General features: G+C 29.0%; 1 protein-coding gene across 1 annotated transcript in view; it reads left to right on the top strand.

Annotated features, from left to right (window-relative positions):
• Positions 1 to 26,037, top strand: part of LOC111631552 (dynein heavy chain 10, axonemal-like) — a gene marked incomplete at its 3' end in the record, with an annotated part of 405,219 nt that overhangs the window by 345,924 nt on the left and 33,258 nt on the right. Inside the window, exons 63-66 of the mRNA XM_023375809.1 lie at positions 2,464 to 2,682; positions 11,449 to 11,722; positions 18,339 to 18,598; positions 20,301 to 20,636. Coding sequence (XP_023231577.1) covers positions 2,464 to 2,682; positions 11,449 to 11,722; positions 18,339 to 18,598; positions 20,301 to 20,636 — 1,089 coding nt within the window. The remainder of the gene's footprint in view (positions 1 to 2,463; positions 2,683 to 11,448; positions 11,723 to 18,338; positions 18,599 to 20,300; positions 20,637 to 26,037) is intronic.

The raw sequence follows: 26,037 nt of genomic DNA, 5'->3' as shown, positions 1-26,037 counted from the left end.
CCACACTGATTAATTACTACTACTACTAATACTACTACTAATGTCAGTCAATAAGTCATTAATTGTTTTATTGTCTTGTAAATGAAAGTGCTCTTCCTGATTTTAAGTCAGTCAAATCACGATGTTATTATTTTATTGTACTTGGAAGAATGTTTTCTTTAACATTTAATTAACAACTAGTTTTGTTACATGTGATTAATTTTATATTTTAGTCACAGTTTAATCAGCATGCTGGTCTCCCCTGTTTTTATGCAGCATGCTGGTCATTCCATGAAAATATGGTATGAGTAACTGATATAATTCTCAACTAAAAATACTAATATAATGTATAATGTGCAACACCATAAAATATTGCAAAAGAAATGAAGGAAGAAAGTTTGTGTGACTAAATGAAAAACAGACCTAGAAGAGGGTGATTGGTTATTAATCTTTCAATACAAAAAAGTACTTTTGTGATTTTTGTCCTTACATTTTGTACAAAAAGTCAATTGATGACCTACACATCAGTTGGCCTCATGAGCTCCTTTCACTTGATATACAAAATTCCATCATCTATCTAGGTATGTTGGGTTTAGGATTTATATTCATTTTTGCATCTTTTTTCATAAAATAGGAAAACATTAGGCCAGATAAATTTGGACTATGTCCTCTTCCTACTCTTAGTTCATTTTTAATACAAAATACAAATTATCTCCAGTCACGTGACACTATTTTTTTCAGGAAAACACTCTTCTATCCACTCCTTTTCTACCCTGTCTGGACCACTTTTTGTTTGTTCTCTTACTTTATCTCACAATCCAAGCAAAAAACATACTGTAATTAGTAAATAGTTAATCCTCATATGAACAAAGAGACACCAAACAAAGGAAACAACATTTTTGGAACCCATTTTTAGGAAAAAATATTTCCTTGAATATAAAGTATATCTCTTTTTTAGTCCTATTTTTATAACAAAAAATTTAAAAACAGCACATATTTCATGACAAAAAGTTTAAATTTTATATCATAACTCTTCTGAACACCAGACAAAAATCTGATTTGCTTATGTGAAACAAACTTCCAATATCTTCTATGATCCATGTTATATTGTAAATGCCAAAGTCAAAGGCTTTGCCACCTAGTGTTTCTTTGTGCAAGTAGAATATTTGAACTAACAGAGGGCAAAATTACTTATAAATGAGCAATTATTTTATTGTGACATTGTCACAATGCAGGGCTACAATTTTTAATCATATTTTTTAATTTATTTAATTTAAAATATATGCTCTCCAACTTCAAATTAGTAGTGTCTTGTCCCTGTACATTATAATTTTCCTTTAGCAATTGAGTTGTGCTGGTCATCTATCTAACACCTTTCAGGGTCAAATATTTGAATTGAAATAATGTGACTTCTGGTTTGCATCATTAGTTCGTATATAGTTAATCAGGACTTCCTGCCCCTAAGCTTTCCATATCTGGTCTTATCTTTCATCTAGCTAACTCTGTTCTCAAGATTAAGGAAGGACAACAGTGGGAATTTATAAGTCTACAGTTTTTCCAAATTTCAGCCCAATAATGCAACAACTTTAAAAATAGATTGTTGAAAGCATTCTCTGAATGTAAGATGCATGGCATTTTTAGTGCCAAAACTGGTAAAAATGTGTGCCTTGTATTCTAATAAATATGGTATTTTTTATATTTTATAATGAAGTTAAATTTCAATTTTTGTAATGAAGTCAGGAAAATTATTTAAGATGATTTTAATAAATGATACAGTACAACAAAATAAATTAAATCTAAATAAAGTAAATACAAAATAATAGACATAGAATGAAATATAATTATCCTCCTCAGACCCGAGAATTAAAAAAATGTATTTTTTAATCAATTTATTTTAAAATTACAATATTTGTATTATAAAAAGGCCATTTATGAATTCAACATCAACCTTTGACCCTTAGTGTTTTTTAAATAGTGAACAATGTTGCCATATGCCTGACGATGAAAAGTGAAAACTCCACTATAAAGGATTCCTGGTTTGAACTCGATAAAATGAACAGAAAAATATTAAACAAATAAAAACAAACATCCATTTTAATGGGTGAGAGGTCGGAGGAGGATAACAACATTAGTATTTTAATGATAAGATGCAGCATGGAATGCATGGAAATTCTTGTTAAAACACTAATAGTTTTGGCTGTTATTGTTATACTTCATTCTTATGTATATTATTTCATATTTATTTTTAATTTATTATCTATTAGTTATATTTATTGTTTTTAAGAATTTTTGGTTAATTGAATGTTAGCACTTATTTTTAAATTTATTGGAATGTCTGCATGTGATGTCTACTCCATACATTTTGAATCTAAAGATGAATTGTTAAGTGATTCAAAAATGCTTTTTGTTAAAAATTCTATTGCTAGATAAAGTAAAGGTTGTAGTCGTTGTTATTTTTTTAAATGATTTTAATTTTACCTTTAGGGATTAGAAAATCAGCTCTTAAGTATTATCATTGGTATAGAGAAAAAAGAATTAGAAGAACGAAGAGAACGATTAATTGATGATACAAATATTAATAAAAGAAATTTGAAAGAATTAGAAGATTCATTATTAAGAGAATTAGCTACATTGACAGGCAATGTGTTGGATAATGAAGATCTTATTGAAACACTTGAAAATACCAAAATTAAAGCTGTAGAGGTAAATTTTAAAATTATTAATGATACTTGTTTATATTCTTAACATAGTGGAAGTTATTCTTGTTATTTTTTATGCCTCATACAACATTCTGTGTGTGAGATTTTGAATACCCCCCTTTATTAATTGAAAACATATCAAATCAATAATTTTTAGAAATAATATTTCTGATTGTAATGGAAAAAGTTTAATTTTAAAAACGAAGGAAACTGGTAAAACTTACTTCCCTTTCAACGGAAGTTCCATTGAAAAGGAAAAACAAACAAAGGATTTTAAAACAAACTTTCGTTTTTCCCTTATCTTCCAAATTTTGAGTCACACAACTAACAGTCACTCCTCTCTAAATCCCCACTCATCCTGCTCACGTGGGAAGAATACAATATTACCATTGGAGGAAAACCTCGAAAAAGAGGATTCTTTGGTATTGTTCGAGGAGTACGACACAACTTCTATGAGAGGAAAGACGTATTCCATGTCCACTCCCTAAAACCAACGCCCAAGACTCATAAAGTTCTAATTCACTGATTCCTGATGAAAAGACCATTTATCAAAGTGCCTCCTTCAAATAACATAAGAAGAGAAAGAAAAACCTGACGAGAACAAGAGAAATCAAAAGAACTTTTTATTGAAATTAATGAGGACAGAAGAACTCAAAAATTAGTGAGGTAGTATGATTTTGAACAGAAGTGTAATCTCTCTCTCTCAGCGAATTTAGTAGTTTATCTTACTTGTAATCTCTATTTTTATTCTACTTGATTTATTAAATATTCATTGTTATTTTAAAAACATGGCTTCATTCTTGACTGAATCAAAAAGATTCTTTTTCACAAATTAAAATGCAGTTCCTATTTTAAATGAGTAGAAGCATTTCGTGATAGCCCGTGTAATTGACTATCTGGTGTTAACATCCTGACGTGGATTTGGACTTCACAGTCTATATCCTTATTTTCTTTAAAGCCCTCCTTGTAAATTTAGAGATCGAATCTTGCGATTTTGTGCTGATTAAGCATTACTCCAGTTTGTACCTCCAGCTTATCTCACATACAGTATTGATACTAATTAAATTATTTAATAATTTGTAAATTTGGAGTCAAGAAATATGTTTCTGTCTTTTAAAATTATCATCATTATTAATGATTTTAAATTTTAAACAGTTTATTTAATTTTTTTTTTTCATTTTGTTTTTCAGATGTTCATAAATTTAATAAACAAATACAGTGGAACCTCAGTATACGACCTCAATCCGTTCCTAATGTTTGGACTTATACCGAATAGGACGTATACCAACCCAACCTTTCCTATAAGAAGTAATGTAAAAATGATTAATCTGTTCTCATGAAAAAAAATGGTTGGCTTTAAACACCTCGCTTTCTTGGCTAGTTCATGCTTGATTTTTCATGAGATCAGCATGTATCTTTTTAGCTTTCTTGCAAATAATTGTTTCTGGTACGATGTCGCCAGCACACTGTTTTTCAGTTATCCAAAGCAAAAGCAATTTCTCGACATGATCTAATGTCTTTGATCTCTGTTTAGAAATTGATTTAATTCCTTTCGTAACGTAACCAGATTTAATAATGTCTTTATTTTTCATGATTGTCGATATCGTCGTTCTCGGAATACGGTATGCAACAGATAAATCTCGACCACACACAATAACACCTTCATATTCCTCAACAATCTTTTTTTTCAGTTCCATTGTGATTCTAGTCATTTTTTTTTTAGTTTTCTGTTGCTTTTCACTTGCGTTTTTGCAATTCATGATTAATAAAAATAATAAAATTTTACTTACAAATTAAAATCAGAAGAAATTTAACAAAGTTATAAACAGTGGACCACGAACGTCTAGTCTGGTCTAGTACACCAATAGTGCTAGTTGTTCATAGATGGCGCGCATAATTGAATTAAGTCGTATATCGAACAAAAGTCGTATACCGAGCAAAATTTGTTTCGTCCAAACAGGACGTATTCTGAATTGGACATATTCTAAAGCAGACGTATACCGAGGTACCACTGTATTAGTAAAATAAAAAACACTAATTATTAATCTCGAATTACTATATACAGTAAATATATAACATACTTGCCAACCTTTAGAATAGCAGGGATGTTGATAGAAAAACATTGATTTTCAATAAAAACACTGACAGTATAAAAAACAAAAAATTCTTTATTGATATTGAATAATGCTTATATTAAATATCTTTAATAAACAAAATTTATATTATCTCTGCATATGACATTTTTATAAAGCTATTGCCATAAACACTGTCAAGAGTATGGCAATAGCTTTATACTTTTTAACATCACAATTTAAAAAAAGTCAAATATTTTACAGGATATATCATAAATCTACACCTAGATTTATGATGTGTGCCATCTTGATTTGTCACAAATCTTGATTTGCATGATGAATGCCTCCTGTTATATGCCTTTGTATGATGTTTTGCTTTGTTAATAATTTATTTTGTTATAGTAAAATGTACTTATGACAGTTGTTATCAGTCAGTTTATTGACTTTCGCTACAATTATTAATGACAATAATTTTTCTGGTTATTTATTTCCTATTTCTGTCTTTTTCTTACCATACTGAATATCTATTTCCTTTGTCACACAGCAATGCAGAGAAGGTCCTGCAATGCTGTGTGCTAAAACCATCATCAGCCTTACTATTTTACAAAGATTTGTAATCTTTGTAAAATAGTAAGGCTGATGAAATTCCACAAATTCCACAAAAGGAAAAAATTCCACAAATCTCAGAACCATCAGCCTTACTATTTTACAAAGATTACAAATCTTTGTAAAATAGTAAGGCTGATGGTTCTGAGATTTGTGGAATTTTACAAAAATTACAAATCTTTGTAATTTTTGTACCACAAAACCACACAAGACCACAAAACTGTGGATCAAGCTCCATTTATTATCAATTTTTTTCAGATTAGTAAAAGTTAATTTAATTAATTTTTTATATATTATAAAATCTATTAACAGTTAGCAACTTATCTGCCTATAGTCCAAATGTGTATAATATTAAATAAATTAAAATTTAAGAAATAAATCAAACCAATGCTTAATTAGATATCAACGCTTTTAATTGAATATCTGACATCTTCAATTTAGAACAGCTTACTTTATAGATTAGAATGACAAGAATTCTGGTCAACATGTTCTATATGTTTATGTATTAAACAGTGATTTGATTATTTATTTATCAGTATGGTGCTAAGTGTTCTAAACTTTTAAGATATTAGTTTAATTTGCTGTTATCTAATCAAAGATTTTTCAGTAAAATTATTTATATTTGTAATATTAAATGTTGGAATGTAGTCCACAGCATTCTGTTTCACTTGCATCTATTAACAATGTTTCTTTGCCATTATAACATTTATAGTGTCAACAGTCATATTCTGCTATGTACTGTTGGCTTGTTGCAACAGTCTAATGGAAAGCTTGGTTTGTGATTAAAAACTTGATAATTGATCACAACCCAAAACGTGTGACTACACAATACTACACAATTCTTCCATTAGTCAAGAACCAATAGAATTGTATAGTCACATGTCTGTATAGGTTGAAATGCTGCTTTGTCTCCACTTTGTCCATCTGATGCAATCCACATGCACATCTGGCATTGTCTTACTTGATCTACAAGGAATTTGACCATGTTTTCATCATGAATAAGTAGCACTCCTTCTAACTTCTTTAATGTCAGCCGGAATCTACAATTTAGCAGAATACGTTCACACAGATTGGATCACCTTCTTGAAAGATTCTTTTGAATGAGTCAGTATTTGTAGTGCTTGATTACTGTCAAGAAGTGAATCAGAATGAGAATTGTCCAGACTTGTTCTCTTTTGCTGCATTAGCATTTTTGCAGGGTTTGTCTCTGTTAACAGCAAAGGGATTATATACTGAATAATCAGGAATTTTATAAGATTGAAATTCATGTCTCCTCCCTTTATCTTTTAAGACTGTGCTTGACAAATTTCACCTTCCTCTCAGCTAAACCATTAGAAGGGTGAAAAAGTGCTGTTGTGAATTCATGAAACTGTTAGAATTAACGGAGATGTCAATGATATACTGTTATCTGATGTGATCACCCTTGGAATTTCATACATAATAGATAAAAAGCTTCTGTAGAAACTTAATGATTACATGAACAGAGAACAATTTGACTTCTAGAAATATATAGAACATATCAAAAAGATCAAAGAAAATAAATATCTGATATAATTAATACTTACTTATGAAATGTTTTCCATTAGAAAAAAATTTTAAAAAATTGTTAAATGAAATAGAAAGTAAAAACACCAACATCAAATCAAATTACTTATAGTCTGAATAAGACTTATAAACTAGTTTTCCAGAGTGGATTGTTTTAAAGAATTAAAAGAGAAATTTCATTTTTTTTTTTTAATATAGAAATCTAAACAAATATTTTAACGTGTAATGTATATAAATTAAAACAGCTTATGTTAAAATGAATTGAGGACCGGCTGAAGACCTTTGGATCCTAAATTATTTAAGCAGGATGTAGAAACACGAAGAGGCACCCAGGAGGAGTGTAAACAGGACACGTTAGGAGACGAATCTCACAGCTAACTTGGCATAAAAACTATAATTTTAAAATGTATAAAGTTATAAACTTAGAATTCTTTTTTATCAATAATATTTAAAAGTAAAGTGGACTAAATTTTTGTATGTTGAACAATTATTTTCTCACTAAATCAAATATNAAGATAATGTAATACATAAATTTGATTGTTCATGTATAAAAAATTATGTAGGAGAAACCAAAAGAAAGTTAAAAGTTAGATTTAATGAGTATACTTACAAAATTAAAAATAATTTTCAATCATCAGTAATGGCTAAACATTGCTTTCAATCTAATAGTCACATTAACAGGGAGTCATTGAGAATAATAAAAACAGTTCCAGAAACATTAAAAAGGAAATTATATGCATATCTCAAAATAATTAAAATTCCTGAAGAAAAAAGGATTAATGATAATTAAATTAAGGACAATAAAAAGTATTATAAACAATAAAAACATTTTTGGTTAAAAATGCTTTTATTACCTGTGAAAGGTCTAATGAAACATTTATTTTCTGATATCTAGATACCTTTAGAAGGCATTTCAGTAGTTGGACCAGGCATTAAAAAGAATTTGGATAATATGAGAGCATTAAAAAGCAATAAAGCATTTAAAGCATTCAACAGCATATTTAGCAGTCAAATGGCATTCTAGCATTCGTATATGAATCCAGTGTGAAAGTCAAACAAATGTGGTGCTGCTTATTGACATAGTTGCTAATTATCTTACTTTTTTCATTTATGTATTAAAATTAATATAATTTATCTTACATTTACAATAAACAACAGAAAAAAATCATTTATCATAAAAAATGAATAATTATACTACATATTTTACATACACTTTACAAGATAAAAAAAGAGAATTTAATAAATGGTTAACAACAAGATTAAACTGTAAGCAGATGGAGTCACTGATAGATTTAGTTTTTGTGATTTATAGTACTTACAACTGGTTAGAGATTGGAAATCAGACAAATGTGATACTGAACATAAGTATTTATGCAAAAATGCAGTTGCATAAATTTCCTTACTGTAGAGTCAGGATGTTTATAGTGACTATTGTCTTCAAATGATATCTTATGAGAAAAAATCTGCTGTTCAACATCTCTCTTCAGCAAAGTATATGAAACAAAAGACAGCATGACTAAAAAATACTTTTCTCCATGAAGCAGTTAAAATTACTTTTAATTCTACTGCTTCACTATACCTTTCAATTAATGCTTGATTAAAAAAGTATCATTTTCCAAGTATTTAGAAAATTGTTTATTCTTGCTAGGAAAAAGCATATTAAAGCATAATTTGGATGTTACAAAAGCATTTTTTTAATACACTAAAAGCATTTTGTGAATGTCCTTAATGATAACAAAGGCCTTAAAATGAATGAAAATTATTATTAATAAAAATACAAAATCCAAAGTTTTAATATTATAAACTTTTAATAATTTTTTAAACTTTGCATGTGATATTTTAATGTTTTGTCAACTTCAGAGATCACTATATTCCATATGTACTGTACTTACTGTACGAATATGTAATTATCCAAGTGGCAGGCAGTCTTTTGTAATTGCTTTATAGTATTGTCAGATTGATTTTAAAATATTGGAAGTATTCTAGTTAAAGTATATATTATTGTTTTATGAAATATTATTATATTGCAATTTTTACATGTATTAGTGTGGCTGTTGGCTATAGGCTATATATATATATATGTCATATTATTTTGCAGTCGTAGTTGTAAGGTCGAGTGTAGGTTGAACAAGACAAAGAAAATTGGAGACTATAAAATAACACGAACGTTCACTTTCGGGTCCTCACTCGAACTCTTTTTATTTTATTGGTTTTGTTAACCTCATTCCAAAAGGGGCGAGATTAACAAAGTAAAATACAGAAAATATATACAAAATTTACAAAAATTTTAAATATGTTATATATATATATATAACAAAACTTGTATATTTATATAGTCATAATTCTATCCTATTTCGGTGATTTCCTCTATTTTTTTCTTCTATCCATTCCTGGAACTTTCTGGGATGACCGTTATTGCCTTTAGGTAGTATTAGCCATTCCACAAACAGGAGGAGAACAATAGGAAGTAGGGTGACTGGGTGAAAAACGATTGACGAGTTGGTCAGTTTTTGAACTGGAGACCGAAGGGTTAAGTAAGATTTTACGTATTCAGTTAGGCTAAGAAAATTGTTACATTCTATGAGAAAGTTATATTCCTAAATTGTATGAAAACCCAACAAAGAAAAAAATCCTGATGTGACGCACCTCGAATTTTGTAAAGTTTTACAAGAACAGTTGAAATTCTTTAGAACCTAACCCATTTGTCATGAATAAAGAAAGGATTGTGTAACTTTAGAAGTTATCGTGTGCCTTAGAAGTCGTCGTGAATAAAGAAAGGATTGTGTAACCTTAGAAGTTGTCATGTGCCTTTCCTTTTGTTTGTACGTTTTCTTTGTGGGCAACATCATATCACATAACAAACTATCACATTAACATACCTTAGTATTTTATATCTGTCATTATTAGCTGAACAGGGGAGTGAAATTTAATCTTCCTTGAAATGCATACCACACATATGACACTACAATTAAATTTATATGCTCCATTTGCATCAATAAAGATAATTAATATGTCTACATTATAAAGGTCTTCTGACTCAATCATAGGTGTGTAACATGTCCATAAATTAAGCAACAAAATGAGCTTAAACAAGGACTAAAAAAAAACTTAAAACTATTTAAAATATAATTTAAAAATACTGATCTTACAACAATACTGATCTTACAACAATACTTTAGCTATTCATATATAATTGGTTAAAATAAAAAGTATATTCTAGACAAAACAAAATTAATATTAATATAAATAGACAGATAAAAATTGGAATATAAATTTTAAAGTATAAATTAAGCAACAACCAATAAACATAAGATGTCATTTAAATGAGAAGGTGGCTGATTTTTATGGAATTTGAATTTAAAATCACTATAGATGCATTTAAATGGCCATTTCTGTTGTAACAAACAAACCTTATATCAGGGGTGTCCAACCCGCGGCCCGCGGGCCGCATGCGGCCCAAAGCAACTCCCAATGCGGCCCAAAAAACGTGTAAATAAAACCGACAAATGTTTTAATTTATTATTATTTATTTATTTCAATGGCATAAACTCAAAAAAGAAGTTTCACAAAGCCGTAAACCTTTATTCATATTTTATTTTTGAGTGGAAAGAAAATATTTTCAAATACTTGGAGATGTGTGAATGCCGAAGGATTACTAAATAAAGCTGGAGTTGTGACTCAAAAGATTATAGACCCAAATTTCGGAAAAGGAGGGAAAGATGAGAAAGGACAAAAGATGTAGTAGTGAGAAACGTTAAATAGATCTTCTGTTAAGCAAATATGGACCCGTAATTTTTCAACCTTTTTCACTTCTTTATCTTTTGTTCTTTGCCTCTTTTTCTCCGCACTTGGGTCTGTAATCCTTTGATTCACAACTGCAGCTTTATTTAGTATTTCTTCCAACATTGCAAGATTTGGCTACATTGCGCCAAATGTGGCTACTTTTTTTTTGCTTGACGTAAAAAATATCATTTGGCGCTTTGGCTACTTTTTCGGCTACATATTATTTATAATTATATTAATTGAATAAAAATGCACTTTAAAATGGTGTTTCGTCGCTTTTTATTAATTAGAGACCCAAATAAAACAAATATTTGTGTTTTTCAAATAAATTTTCTTTAGTCTCTTTTATAATAAATGAATTTATCTATTTCTAAGTAAAAATTGAAAGTGTCTGTAGAAGTAATTTTTTAAAATATCCTTTTTTCTTGATAAAGTTTTAATACTTATTATTATAATCTAGACATGTTAATTTTTAAATATACTTATATATTGGGCCACAAGTATATATTATATATACTTGTGGCCCGAAACTTTTTGACTTCTTCCAATGTGGCCCAGAGAAATTTTGTTTCTCTGGGCCACATTGGACACCCCTGCCTTATATGTTAAAAGTTATTTATGTATTCTTTGTTTAAATCAATCTATTTTAAGTTTTGTCTTATACTTCCTGTTATATTATGTATAGAATTCAGTTACAGTTAGTATTTTGTTTTTTAAAAGGAACAATGTTTAAAAATAATTATAATATACTATTTATTTTACAGATAAATGAAAAATTATCACTTGCAGAATTCGCAACAGCTGAAATTGAACAGAGTCGTAGTGCATATTCTCCCATTGCCAAAATAGGAGCTGTATATTTTTTTGCATTAAATGATATGTTTATGATAAATAATATGTATCATTTTTCTTTATCAGTTTACTTAAGAGTATTTCTTTCTGCACTAAAAAATTCTGTGCCTGATATCAATATAATAAAAAGACTAAAAAATATTATTCATAAACTTACATCAAGTGTTTATGAATTTGGATGCATAGGTATATATCATATTTTTAAATATAAATAAAGTCGAGTGTAGGTTGAACAAGACAAAGAAAATTGGAGACTATAAAATAACACGAACGTTCACTTTCGGGTCCTCACTCGAACTCTTTTTATTTTATTGGTTTTGTTAACCTCATTCCAAAAGGGGCGAGATTAACAAAGTAAAATACAGAAAATATATACAAAATTTACAAAAATTTTAAATATGTTATATATATATATATAACAAAACTTGTATATTTATATAGTCATAATTCTATCCTATTTCGGTGATTTCCTCTATTTTTTTCTTCTATCCATTCCTGGAACTTTCTGGGATGACCGTTATTGCCTTTAGGTAGTATTAGCCATTCCACAAACAGGAGGAGAACAATAGGAAGTAGGGTGACTGGGTGAAAAACGATTGACGAGTTGGTCAGTTTTTGAACTGGAGACCGAAGGGTTAAGTAAGATTTTACGTATTCAGTTAGGCTAAGAAAATTGTTACATTCTATGAGAAAGTTATATTCCTAAATTGTATGAAAACCCAACAAAGAAAAAAATCCTGATGTGACGCACCTCGAATTTTGTAAAGTTTTACAAGAACAGTTGAAATTCTTTAGAACCTAACCCATTTGTCATGAATAAAGAAAGGATTGTGTAACTTTAGAAGTTATCGTGTGCCTTAGAAGTCGTCGTGAATAAAGAAAGGATTGTGTAACCTTAGAAGTTGTCATGTGCCTTTCCTTTTGTTTGTACGTTTTCTTTGTGGGCAACATCATATCACATAACAAACTATCACATTAACATACCTTAGTATTTTATATCTGTCATTATTAGCTGAACAGGGGAGTGAAATTTAATCTTCCTTGAAATGCATACCACACATATGACACTACAATTAAATTTATATGCTCCATTTGCATCAATAAAGATAATTAATATGTCTACATTATAAAGGTCTTCTGACTCAATCATAGGTGTGTAACATGTCCATAAATTAAGCAACAAAATGAGCTTAAACAAGGACTAAAAAAAAACTTAAAACTATTTAAAATATAATTTAAAAATACTGATCTTACAACAATACTGATCTTACAACAATACTTTAGCTATTCATATATAATTGGTTAAAATAAAAAGTATATTCTAGACAAAACAAAATTAATATTAATATAAATAGACAGATAAAAATTGGAATATAAATTTTAAAGTATAAATTAAGCAACAACCAATAAACATAAGATGTCATTTAAATGAGAAGGTGGCTGATTTTTATGGAATTTGAATTTAAAATCACTATAGATGCATTTAAATGGCCATTTCTGTTGTAACAAACAAACCTTATATCAGGGGTGTCCAACCCGCGGCCCGCGGGCCGCATGCGGCCCAAAGCAACTCCCAATGCGGCCCAAAAAACGTGTAAATAAAACCGACAAATGTTTTAATTTATTATTATTTATTTATTTCAATGGCATAAACTCAAAAAAGAAGTTTCACAAAGCCGTAAACCTTTATTCATATTTTATTTTTGAGTGGAAAGAAAATATTTTCAAATACTTGGAGATGTGTGAATGCCGAAGGATTACTAAATAAAGCTGGAGTTGTGACTCAAAAGATTATAGACCCAAATTTCGGAAAAGGAGGGAAAGATGAGAAAGGACAAAAGATGTAGTAGTGAGAAACGTTAAATAGATCTTCTGTTAAGCAAATATGGACCCGTAATTTTTCAACCTTTTTCACTTCTTTATCTTTTGTTCTTTGCCTCTTTTTCTCCGCACTTGGGTCTATAATCCTTTGATTCACAACTCCAGCTTTATTTAGTATTNAGCAATGGATCAACTCCATTATTTTAAAATTTTTTCAAGTATATTTTGCATTTATAATTATTATTAAAATATATAATAATATTGTTTAAAATTAATTTAAATTAATTTTAAAAATTTTGCAGTGTGGCAGCCATTTATATTTTTGACAGTTACAAAATTTAAAGTATTTTATTCTAAGTGCATTGTAACATTCTATAAATAGGGTGTTTTATGTAATGTGTTTCAAATCAATAACTTAGAAAATATGCTTCTAATAAAGAAATTGATAAGAATAAAAGTAATATTTTTGAGAGGTTTTTTTTAATGACATAAAAATAAAGCCTGGCTAATATCATCCTTTCTGGCCGGGCAGGGAAATTTTGAATGGAACCATCCCAATATATTTTTATATTTTTGAATTCTGTGTTTAAAAATAATAAACTCTTATTAATAACATTTATTCAAAAAATGATAATTTCAAAAATTATGAGCTATGTATTTGTACTGTACATTTTAAAGATAATGGTCTAACAATAATGCAAATTTTTATAAACTAATTAATTGAAACAGATTTCACTATTATTTGGTCATTATTTTTCAAAATACTAAATGCATATGCTCATACTTTTGAAATTATCATTTTTTTTATGTTCTCAATAATAGTTTATTTGTTATTAGAGAATTCAAATATATAAAAAACTGTTGTTTCATCTGAAATTTTCTGCCCCACTTAGGGGGGAGGAAAGACCAGATTTTATTTTTGTGACATTTAAAAAGGTTTTTGGAAAATAGTAAATTTTTATCCTTATCAGTTCAATTTTTTTCTTTTTGAAGGTAGTTGGTAGTAAAGGATTTGGACCTCTTTCTGCTCAGAGAGCATTAAAAGGTCCATTATCTGTATGAAGAGTGCTTATTCTCAGAAGAGAGGGCTTACTTAAACTACATTTTGTATGAAGGTTTATAAACATTATATGTTCTGTGTTATATATATTATATTTTATTGTGCGTGTTGTCTAATGATGATTTCTATTTTTATTTTATTTTATACTAGGAAGCCCAATCATTGAATTAATGTTAAATCATTTAAAATTAAAATTTTTAACAAATTTTAAAAAACAGACAAATTTATAAAACAAAAATTAATGAAATTACTAAAAAGAAATTAAAATAAATGTAAATTTGATTATCTTTTGTGTGAAACAACACTAAATCAATTTCTATAGTTACGTGTTAAAAGAAAAAAAAGAGTTGCAATTAATTTAAAAAATTATAATTAAGGGTTCAAAAAAAATGCAAGTAAAATTAATTAAATAATAATAAATTAATAATTATTAAAATAATTATAAAATCTAAAAATAATAATATAATTAAAACTCTGGCCTTTACACCAAAATTGAAACCAAAACAAAAATGAAATCAAAACTAATTAAAATGAAATCAGTTTTTAAATTTACATTATTTGTGTATGGCTGTGATGGAACATTTTAATATGTATATTATATATCAATATATTAATATATATATAATTTTATATGTATATACACATAAAAATTATTCAAAATAATATAAAACTAAATCTGTATTCTATATATAGCCAAAGGTTATTATTCAAAAATCAAACTTCTAAAAATCAAACAGTTGCTACTGAAGCAAATGAATAGCCATCTGTTTTTTCAACTCCATGTCTGAGTCAAAACTGAAGTCTTTTTGTGTCTCCTATTTCTATATAAAGACCTTCTTTTCTCTTTGTTAACCTTTTGCTTGAATTCATGCCGAGTCCACAGAGGAAGTTAACGGGTGATCCTTTCGAGGCATGAATTGTAGACCCCATATGCGATATGATATCACTTACTTACACACTATTTCTTTGTAGTGTTGGTTTCAGTTTCAATTGGGATAGAACATTTTGCTTTTAATATATAAACAGATTTACAATGAGAGGCAGTGACCTATAGAAAAAATGTGTAAACAACAAAGAAGACAAAATAAAGTAGGTTAGTGATTCAATCTAATATTCTGATACATCCAGCTCTGCTGAACAGAAGTGGGACATACCACTGACAAATCTCTGTTTAAATTTAGAATAATTACCTTAGATCAGTGTTTCTCAACCTCTAACAAATCGTCGCCCCCTTCAATAAAACTGTTACGTTGTATCGCCTCCTTCACTTCAAAATTCCGATGCCAAGGGCCAAGGCTAACGCCAAATTCGTACTGCATTGAATAGACTAGTGATTAGTATAATGTTATTTGTTTAATTATTGTACAATATAACGAATAAAATATCTAATTATTCTTAATATAATTTTTTACTATATTGTCCAGAAAATTGTTTTTGCCTCCCCAAAATATAAATTGTTACTAATTGCTACCTCAACATGCAAAAATGCCCACATGGGGGTGATATCGTCCCCATTGAGAAACACTGCCTTAGATGATGGCAATGAATAAAAAATATAAACAAATAAATAATAGTGGGAGGTTTCTGTTTGGCATGTAGGTTGGGATGTAGCAGTTATTTATTAGTAAACACAATGATGTTAGGAACATTTATTGTGATGAACAAAAACTTAGGAAGGAGAGTTGGTATCATAAAACATTAATTTATTATTCTAATATTATGTATTCTAGTGTGTCTAATGACGGCTTTTGCAGATGCGATTAAGGAGATTATGATTACTATGGATCAAGTTTCTTCTACATGAGGGTATCCTGGTTCTTTATATTCTGACCTTGCCTCTCATTACGAGAAAGCAGTAGATATAGATGGCAGTGGCTTGATTACGATTCTAATTTATCATTTTCTGCGGACATGCTACGAACAAAATACTTCTCATCTTCTTTTAAATAACTTTGCCAACACCCTTGTTGAGTTGCAAGTTTTCCTTCAACTAGGGCGTAATAAGTTTTTTGGTTCCCCCTGGCCATAATGGAATGACTGGTGTGGTTGTTAAGCCCCCGGGGAAAAAGGGAAGAAAAAGGGTTGATGGAAAGTGGGGCTCTTCTAAGAGTTAGAGTTAGTGTATGAAGAGTGTGGAAGTTGAGCATGGAAGTTGTCACCAAGTATCTGAGTGAGAGAAAGTGGAAAACAAGCATAGTGGATTATAAAACAAAGGTGCAAGGGAGTACTTTAAATAGTGGAACGAAGATCTCTGATGAAATTTCAAATCTGTAAGGAAAGGTGGTGATAATTCAAATTCAAACTCTTTGTCTCTACCATGTAAATCCCTAACAAAGAAGGTCTCTTAATATTATTGTCAGGATTCTAATGTACTACGCAAGAAAACTCTTGACATGCTGTACCTCCTTTGGGATAAAATTGCCAGCAAATTAAATTATTGTTCTGTTACATTTTGGTTTGTTACCTTTGTCTTGTTTCACCCGAGAGCAATGGATCAACTCCCACGAGTATCTTGGTTTATTCTGTTCACTTGTTCCTTTTATTGGTCCATCATAGAAATTAACAATTTTTTTTTGCTTTCAATTTCTTCTATCCCCAATCTCACACTAGTTACTAATGCTAGCTTAAATTTAAATAAAAACACAATTTTTTTTTATTTGAATTATATTTTTCAAGTTATTGACTTGTAATGCCTTACATGAAACATTCTTACAGCCTATTTCAAATTTGTATACTATGTTCCATCTGTCTGTATTATTTGGATAGTTCTAACATTTGATAGTATCTCAAAGAAAACCTTTGGATAAAGTTGAAAATGTTAGTAATAGAAAGTTTTATTGAAATTTATAGTGTTTTTGCTTCTTTGATTTTAGATTGTACATTTTAGACTACATACTAGTAAGTGTCATGCTTTTAATGGCCATGTTGAAGTTACAATATATACACAGTAGAGCATTGATTATCCGATCCCCGATTAACCGTCACATCGGTTAACCGACCGTTCTAGTCAGCAAATTTCAAATGTCCACTAGTGATGTGGCACTACAACATTTGTCCATGTCTTGACTACTTTAATATTATTTTTGTTAAATTTTTGCGTGTTTTAGCTGGCAACACGGTTCGACCATTGAAGGGAAGCCACTATTTAAACAAGACTTAATTTTCTAATTATGAATGATTGTTTGTTTTGTGAGCAATAAAATAATTTTTAACGATACAATAGCAATGATTATTATTAAAAAAAAATTTTTGTTAGGCGTAACATCGATGAAAATTCAACGCGAAGTTGGTTAATAGCAATATACTAATTACATGGGATATACTAATATACTATATTAATAATGTATTTTTTTGGTTATCTGATTTTTTCAGTTATCCGACCAACCTGAGTCCCCAATTGAGTCGGATAATTGATGCTCTACTGTATAGTGGTATATGTATGTATACAAATTTAATTCTGTTTTAGCAATTTTCTGTGCAGTATATCTTGTAAGTTATACATTGCTGTGGTTTGTTCACACAAAATTACAGTATATTTATGATAATTAGGCTAATGAGATTTTCCCTTTAGTGAGATAAAAAATTACCTACAAAATGTAAGATTGTACAGTATTTAATTTTTTTAATAAATGAAAAAAATTTGTATAAGCACAATTAAATGTAATAATATTTTATAGTAATGTCAAATTAGAAAGACCTTTGTTTTAAATCTAACTTTTATTATAAAATGATTCAAATTTAAAATATGCTAAGATTAACAAAATGTATTTTCTAAGATTACCAAAAAATCAAAAATATACTGAGAAAATGTGATTTTCATATGAAAATTGTATTTTATATCTCCAAAGTCTTCACTTTATAACTTTACAGACTGTTTTTCATCTTTTCATATTTTAATAAATTTAATGAACTTTTTTCAAGGTATCTTTGAAAAGCATAAGTTACTGCTATCCTTTCAAATGGCTTTAAAATATTTACAAAATGAAGAAGTTATAAATGAAGAGGAAATGAAATTTTTTATAAATAGCAATATTTCTACCAGAGGATTTGATTTAAAGTGTCCTCATGATTGGCTTCCTTATCAAAGTTGGAAAGATATTTTAAGTCTTTTGCACACTTTCCCTAAAACTTTTAATAATCTTCTTCAGAGCATAATGATTAATGAAATAAATTGGAAAAAGGTAAATTTGTTTATTTTTTTGTTTAAATATACAGGAATACCCTATTATATATATGAACTTGCATAGAACAGGCTCAAATTCTAGAAAACACAATAAAAGTTTTTTAATGAAAAACATAAAATTTATACAGGATTAAAAAAGGGAAGACATTAACATTGGTTTGGGAAGATGTAGCCCCACCACCTTAATATCTTTCTAATCAATAATTTGATTTTCCTGAAAATTTCCAGATATATTTCTTCCTAATATATGAACCAACCTGCAAAATTTCAGAAATTTTCAACAAAAGGCACAGGAGTTATTAAGCTTCAAAGTGGGTGAAACAAATCATGCCACCACCAAACACATTAAGATCCATACATACAGAAAAAAAACCCAACTTTTTTTGCATTTCTCAATGTTTCAAGGTGACTGAAAGATATTTGGTTATAGTTTACAATCCTACAACCTCTCCTACATCATAAACCACTTTCAATCTACATAGGAGAACGAAGTAAAAAGAAGGTAACATACATGAATGAGAGTATACTCTGTGCTTTCTTGCTGAGATGACATGACAGTAAGACATGAACTCTGAATGAGGGATTTCCCACCCCAGAATTTTAGAATTCTCTCTGTATAAGCAAAAAAGTCAAAAGGAACCATACCTGTACATGTGACCCTTCACAAGATATTTGCCTCCAAAGGTCAGTTTTTTCCATTCATTAGTACTATTTCCTATTCTCCATGCTCCACATTGTCAAGGCTTGCTATTACTTGTCTTGACCAATGCTTCACATGTAGTCATGTGCTTCAGTGCTTGCTATTACTTGCACTTCAGTGGCAGATTGGGGGTGTGCTCCCTAAAACTATATAACATCAAGTAGTGCCAGCTTTGAGTGGGCAAACTTAATAGTGGCTTGTGGGCAAACTTAAACTATGAATAAGTAAAACAGGCAAGTAAACTTACAACAATGATAAAAGGATATTTCAGATCCACTTGCAGCATCAAGGATCACTTCCTATTACACTTCTCACAAATACTACCAGAAGGCAAAAGACCAATTTTCACAGAATATTTTATATCTGAAGAAATCCTCTCATCCAAGCCTAATGCCTTTTATTCACTATACAACTGCAAAACAAGGTCTACAGTTGTGCAAATATGCCAACAGATATTCATAACCATAATTTACTTTAAAAAAAAATCATGAATAAAAATTTCAGTTTTAATGTACAAACTCAATGGAAAAATAAATTAAAATGCAATCAAATTATACCAACACACATGTGCAAACAACCAACTCTGTATAATCAAGCATATCTATGTGCAAATTTAAAACAACTTATAACTTTCATGAACAAGATCTTGTACAAGGAATGGAAGTATGACATAAACTAGGTTGTAGGATTGTAAAATTTTACCAGATATTTTGAACAGGTGAGGGAGGGTAATATTTTTTAAATAGTTAAATTCTTTTTTACAAGTAATCATGCATATTAGTAATTTTATGCACTTCTGAAGATATTGGTAATGTTAGTAATTATTAGGGATAAAAAAAAATAAAGAATGCTGGAAAAGTCTAGCAACAACATTCCCAGCTTTTTTTTTTAATTATATTTAATCTTGTAACTAATGAAATATGAAAAATAAAGTAATATATGAAACTACATTGATAACTAAATCTACAGAATGTTAAAATTATGCAATTTTTTTTTTCAGTGGTTTTATTGTGAACAACCAGAACAACAACCAATTCCAGATTTTGAAGATTCTTTGAATCATTTTCAGAAACTTTTAGTATTACGTTGTTTTCGTATTGATCGTGTTTGTTTGGGTGTTAAGAAATTTATTTCAAATATCTTAGGAAATGAATATGTTCTTCCATCCACAATTCCTTTTGAGATAATTTATAATTTAAGTACTCCCAATAATCCAATGCTGTTCATCATAAGTCATGGAGCTGATCCTTTATTTGAAATCTTAAATTTTGCTGCAAAAATTGGATTTGAAGATCATAAATTAAAATTTTTATCACTTGGGCAAGGTCAAGAAGTGGTAAGTTATTTTTTTAATATATAATAATATATGAATGAAATAAGTTTGATTTAGATATAACAAAAATACAAACACAAGTATTAGATCAATTATTATTTTTATACATTAAAAATTTGTAGTATATAATTATCAAAAATACAATAAATAAGAAATGTTATTCTGTAAATTATATTTATGACATCCAACAAGTCTGAAATTATAGTCTAAACTAATCATGCCCAAACTACTGCCTCTGGAGGCTGTAGTTTAGGCATGGTTAGTTTAGACCAGTGTTTTTCAACCTTTTTCGTTGAGTGGCACACCTAATTGAAAATAACAAATCGTGACACCCTTGACCAGCGGCGGATCTAGAATCTGAATAAGAGGGCTAATAAGGGGACTAATGGGCCAGATGAATTTTTCGCGAAAACGAATATTACGCACAATGCAAAAGTGTTCCTACATGTTCAAAATCAAAATTTAAGTTCATTGAATTTTGTCGAAATACCTACATATAAAATAATAGTCTCGCTATTGTTTTTTAAATATAGTTTTATTATCAAATATATCATTATTTTATATTATCATTTTATTTATAAACAATTTTTGTTACTTTTTTTTATACTATTTTGATGCATATATAAAATAAATATTTCATTAATTTTTTTCTTATCTTTTTCATATCAATTTAAAAAATTTAAATTAAAAAAATGATAAAAATTGTTTATTTGTCATCCTTGCTTTTGAATACTATGAAAATACTGTAATATGCAACTACTTTGTGATTGAAACCACACGCTTTTCAAAGTACAATGCAATGCTTTTTAAAGCATATACAAGACACAAGTGCCCACGTCGTTCTTCTCTGGTGGTTGGCCTGGTACTGGGACTGGGAACATGAAGGCAGAAGTGGCGTAAGGCATGGGCAACGTGGGCCACTGCCTACGGCCTCACTGTCCGAGGGGCCTCGCGCTTCGAAGGTTTATGCATTACATAAAAGCTGTAAACTCAACGAAAAAATTTNCTTTTATTTTATACATATGACATTATTATTTTATATTATCATTTTATTTATAAACAATTTTTGTTACTTTTTTTTATACTATTTTGATGCATATATAAAATAAATATTTCATTAATTTTTTTCTTATCTTTTTCATATCAATTTAAAAAATTTAAATTAAAAAAATGATAAAAATTGTTTATTTGTCATCCTTGCTTTTGAATACTATGAAAATACTGTAATATGCAACTACTTTGTGATTGAAACCACACGCTTTTCAAAGTACAATGCAATGCTTTTTAAAGCATATACAAGACACAAGTGCCCACGTCGTTCTTCTCTGGTGGTTGGCCTGGTACTGGGACTGGGAACATGAAGGCAGAAGTGGCGTAAGGCATGGGCAACGTGGGCCACTGCCTACGGCCTCACTGTCCGAGGGGCCTCGCGCTTCGAAGGTTTATGCATTACATAAAAGCTGTAAACTCAACGAAAAAATTTTACTCGTCATAAAACGATAGATATATTGACATACCAAATTTGTTTCTATTTGTCTAGCAACATTTGCTGGCATTGGGTTGCTATCGCAGGGAATCCTTGCCAGCCAGAGCTGGGGATTTCCCATTGTGTTTGTTTACGTTACTTTCACGATCCTCAATGGCTATAAAGCCAATCAAAGTATTGCAGTAAAGTATCCCGTAAATAGTGGAGTTAAAACTCGAATATTAAATATTAATCCTAGGACATTTTTTACACTTTGCGGTTGTCATATCTATAATCTGCTGCGGTAGACGCAGCTAATTCTTCTGTGACAGCGAAAACATTTTTTGGTTTTATTCAGAAAATTTATTTGCTATTTTCAAGTTCCAGCAAACGCTGGGAATTAATCAAAGGCAAATTAAAGCTTACTTTGAAGCCTTTATCAGACACAAGGTGAGAAAGCAGAATCGAGGCAGTGAAGGCGGTATTATTGTAATTTGATGTCGAATGCATCGAAAGCTTAAAAAATCAAACGGAACAATCAGACACACTCAGTGATTGTGATTCGGTTTTAAACGAAATGCTCAGTTTAGAATTTATCATATCATTACATATATGGTATGAGATATTATCGCATGTTAATATCATAAGCAAATTATGGCAATCTTTACAAGTCCATTTAAGCAATGCTCTTGAACATTTGCGTACATTTTGTGACTGGATCAAAGAATATCGACAAACTGGATTCGAAAAATGCTTGTCTGACGCTCGTCAGTTTATTGAGAATAGCAGTTATGAACTGCCAAAAGACTTTAAAAATGAAAGGGTAGCCAAAAAGAAAAGGATGTTCGATGATGAAGGCAGCGATCAACCTATACAGTCTCCCAAAAGCAGGTATGAAACAGATTTTTTTAACACCATGATTGATTCTATAATAAGCAATATGGATTCAGGATTTGTCTTTAAATCAACATTTTGAAAATTTTGGTTTTCTCTATGATCTAAGCAAGTTAAAAAATATTCGAAAAGAGCAAATATTAAAAAACTGTCAAGATTTCAGTTCATTCAGTCCAGCGAGTGAGTGAGAGCAGTGACTTACAACCTTACAAATTATATGAAGAATTACAAACAATGATCCCAAATTTACCCAACTTCATTAAAGATATGAAACAGCTGCTCCAATACATAACAGAAAATAACTTGAAAGAAATTTACCCAAATATTTACATTGCCGTTCGAATTTTGTTAACAATACCTGTAAGTACTGCCTACACTGAAAGGAGCTTTTCAATATTAAAACTAATAAAAAAATTATTTAAGAAATACAATGGGTCAGGAAAGACTTTCAGCTTTGGCAGTTTTATCTATTGAAGCACGATACTATTGAATTATGATTTGAATTACAATACTATTATTAAGGAGTTCAGTAAGGCTAAAAGCAGGAAATTTCTGTTTCTTTAATTTTTTTTTAATGTTAGTTAAAGACTATAGTTTGCATTTGTAGGAATCAAAATTTGACAGTTTCAACTGCTTTCTATTTTATAAAATCCGTCTTCTTGCGCCACCAGAAGGCCTCGCGAAATGTACCTTGCCCACATCAAATTTAGGTCTTGCCCCGCCACTGCATAAAGGCCAAGCAATGTGGTTTGGGCGAACTCGTGACAAGTCGTGCGTACACATAGCATAGAACATTACATTAACATGCGATTAATCATAGTTTCTTTGCTTACTAGATATCTCATAGCAAAATAGAACTGACAATGAGTTATCTTGAACTACACTTAAGTAAATTTCCAAGAAAATGCCTGAAGGCTCTAAACTTTGCAACACCCCAATTCATGGCGCAGTGGCACCCTGGTTGAAAAACACTTGTTTAGACTAAAATTTCCAAATGTTTATATAATAATTTCATTTTTAATTCATTTTTGTTGATGTATTGATGTATATTCAAGAATCAGTAAGCAAGATGTAAAGTTCAATCACTAAAATTCTTTATAAAAAAGTATTAATTACCAGAAATTACTTTTATTTTACAAAAAATGTTAGTTTAAGGAAGATTGAATTTTGGATATTATATTTTTGATACAAGCTATTTTGACTTATTTAATCCTGAAATCCTTTTACTTCTTTTATTTTATACATATGACATTATTATTTTATATTATTAGTATAAATATTAACAAATCTGTCATTGATCTGATAGAATCCATTTAAAGAATCCTCTTTTGGACTTGTTAATAGTGCTGAAAGAATTAACTTATTCATTCAAGATATTATCTATTTGTAAAACAATTAAAAATAAGAAAGATAAAGACAAATAAAATTACAAAAGCAAACATCTGATTTATAAAATAAACTATATACTGGATAGTGAATAATTTAAAATTCACACCTTTATCAATCCAGCAAAAGATTTTTAATACCATAAAAACGTTTTCAATCATTTTAAATGATCTTTCTCAGTTATACCAAAATAGAAAATTGAACATAAAATAAAATTATGGAATAAATATAAAAATCAATACTTATAATAATGGTTCATCTTATATCTTATATTTTATTCACTTTCGTTGCTTTGGCCTTATTTATATCATTTATTTTATTTTATTTATGTTTAGTCTGCATGCACATTTTTCCGTTTGATTTTTATATTTATTCCATAATTTTATTTATGTTCGATTTTTAATGTTCTATTTTGGTGTAACTGAGGAAGATCATTTAAAATGATTAAAAACGTTTTTATAGTACAGTAGAGCGTCGTTTATCCAAAAGTCGGTTATCCGAAAGAATTCCAGTTGGCAAATTTAAATTTTTGCCAGTGCTGTGGCGCTGCAATCTTTGGCTATGTCTTGGGCTACTCAAATATTTTACGTTTTTGATACTAAATTAACTTCTAAGTATAATTTTTTATTGTTTTTATATTTTTCAATATATTTATTTTGTTTGTACAAAATAAAGAAATAATTTTTAACGATACAATAGCCACGATTATTATTTTAAAAAGTTTACGTTAGGCTTAACATTGACAAAAATTCAACGCAAAGCAAACGCAACGGAGAAAAATTTCAGGATGGGATAGGTTAATATATTTTTTCATACATAATCGGTTATCTGAAAAATAAGTTATCTGAACAACCCCAGTCCCCAATTGATTCGGATAAACAATGCTCTACTGTATTAAAAATCTTTTGCTGGATTGATAAAAGTGTGATATTTAACTTAAACATCTAATTGAAATACATAATTATAAAAAGAAAAAATATATATAATAAATTTAATATAACAGCGTTATGCAGTACTATAAAGTATGATATTTTGCTAATGTATTATGATAATATCATTTACAACTTTTGGATGATATCTATAAATGACTTTTTATTCTCATTTGTAATACCTTTTTATGAAATTTACATAATAAATAAAAAGTTTTAAATTGTATACTTTAATAAATTTATTGTAAGAAACCAGACATTTCTGACTTTATTCTAATTATTATGTTTGTGTTTATCAAGAAACTAATAATAATTTATTTGATTCTATTGGTATTTCAATAGAAACCAATATAAATTTATACTAGCATCAGTAGCATAACCAGATCTGATGTAAAAGGGGATCCAAGTTACAATATGAATCATTACATATTTTAATAAATTTTTGCTTTGTATAATACTTAGCAATTATATTAGTTACTAGCTGCAAGGACCCGCTTCGCTGGGCAAAAAGTAACGATAGTGAGGATTAAGATAATTACATTATAGCTAATCTTACCCGTTTTCACAGAATGCAAGAATTAGATCCCCCGTTTCCAGACTAATTAGAGAATTTTTACTTTTAGTCAAACGAACTATTTTCAACATTTCTGGAACATTTACAATCGTTCTATAATCGAACCAATATTCGAATTTTATGTTCGAATTTAATTCGAACAAATTCGAACAAAAC

This window comes from Centruroides sculpturatus, unplaced genomic scaffold (assembly GCF_000671375.1).
Source record: "Centruroides sculpturatus isolate CEXI.00-Female unplaced genomic scaffold, Cexi_2.0 scaffold686, whole genome shotgun sequence".
In the NCBI taxonomy this organism is placed as follows: domain Eukaryota; kingdom Metazoa; phylum Arthropoda; class Arachnida; order Scorpiones; family Buthidae; genus Centruroides; species Centruroides sculpturatus.
Note: the sequence above shows the minus strand (reverse complement) of the source record. Positions and strands in the feature narration are given on the sequence as shown.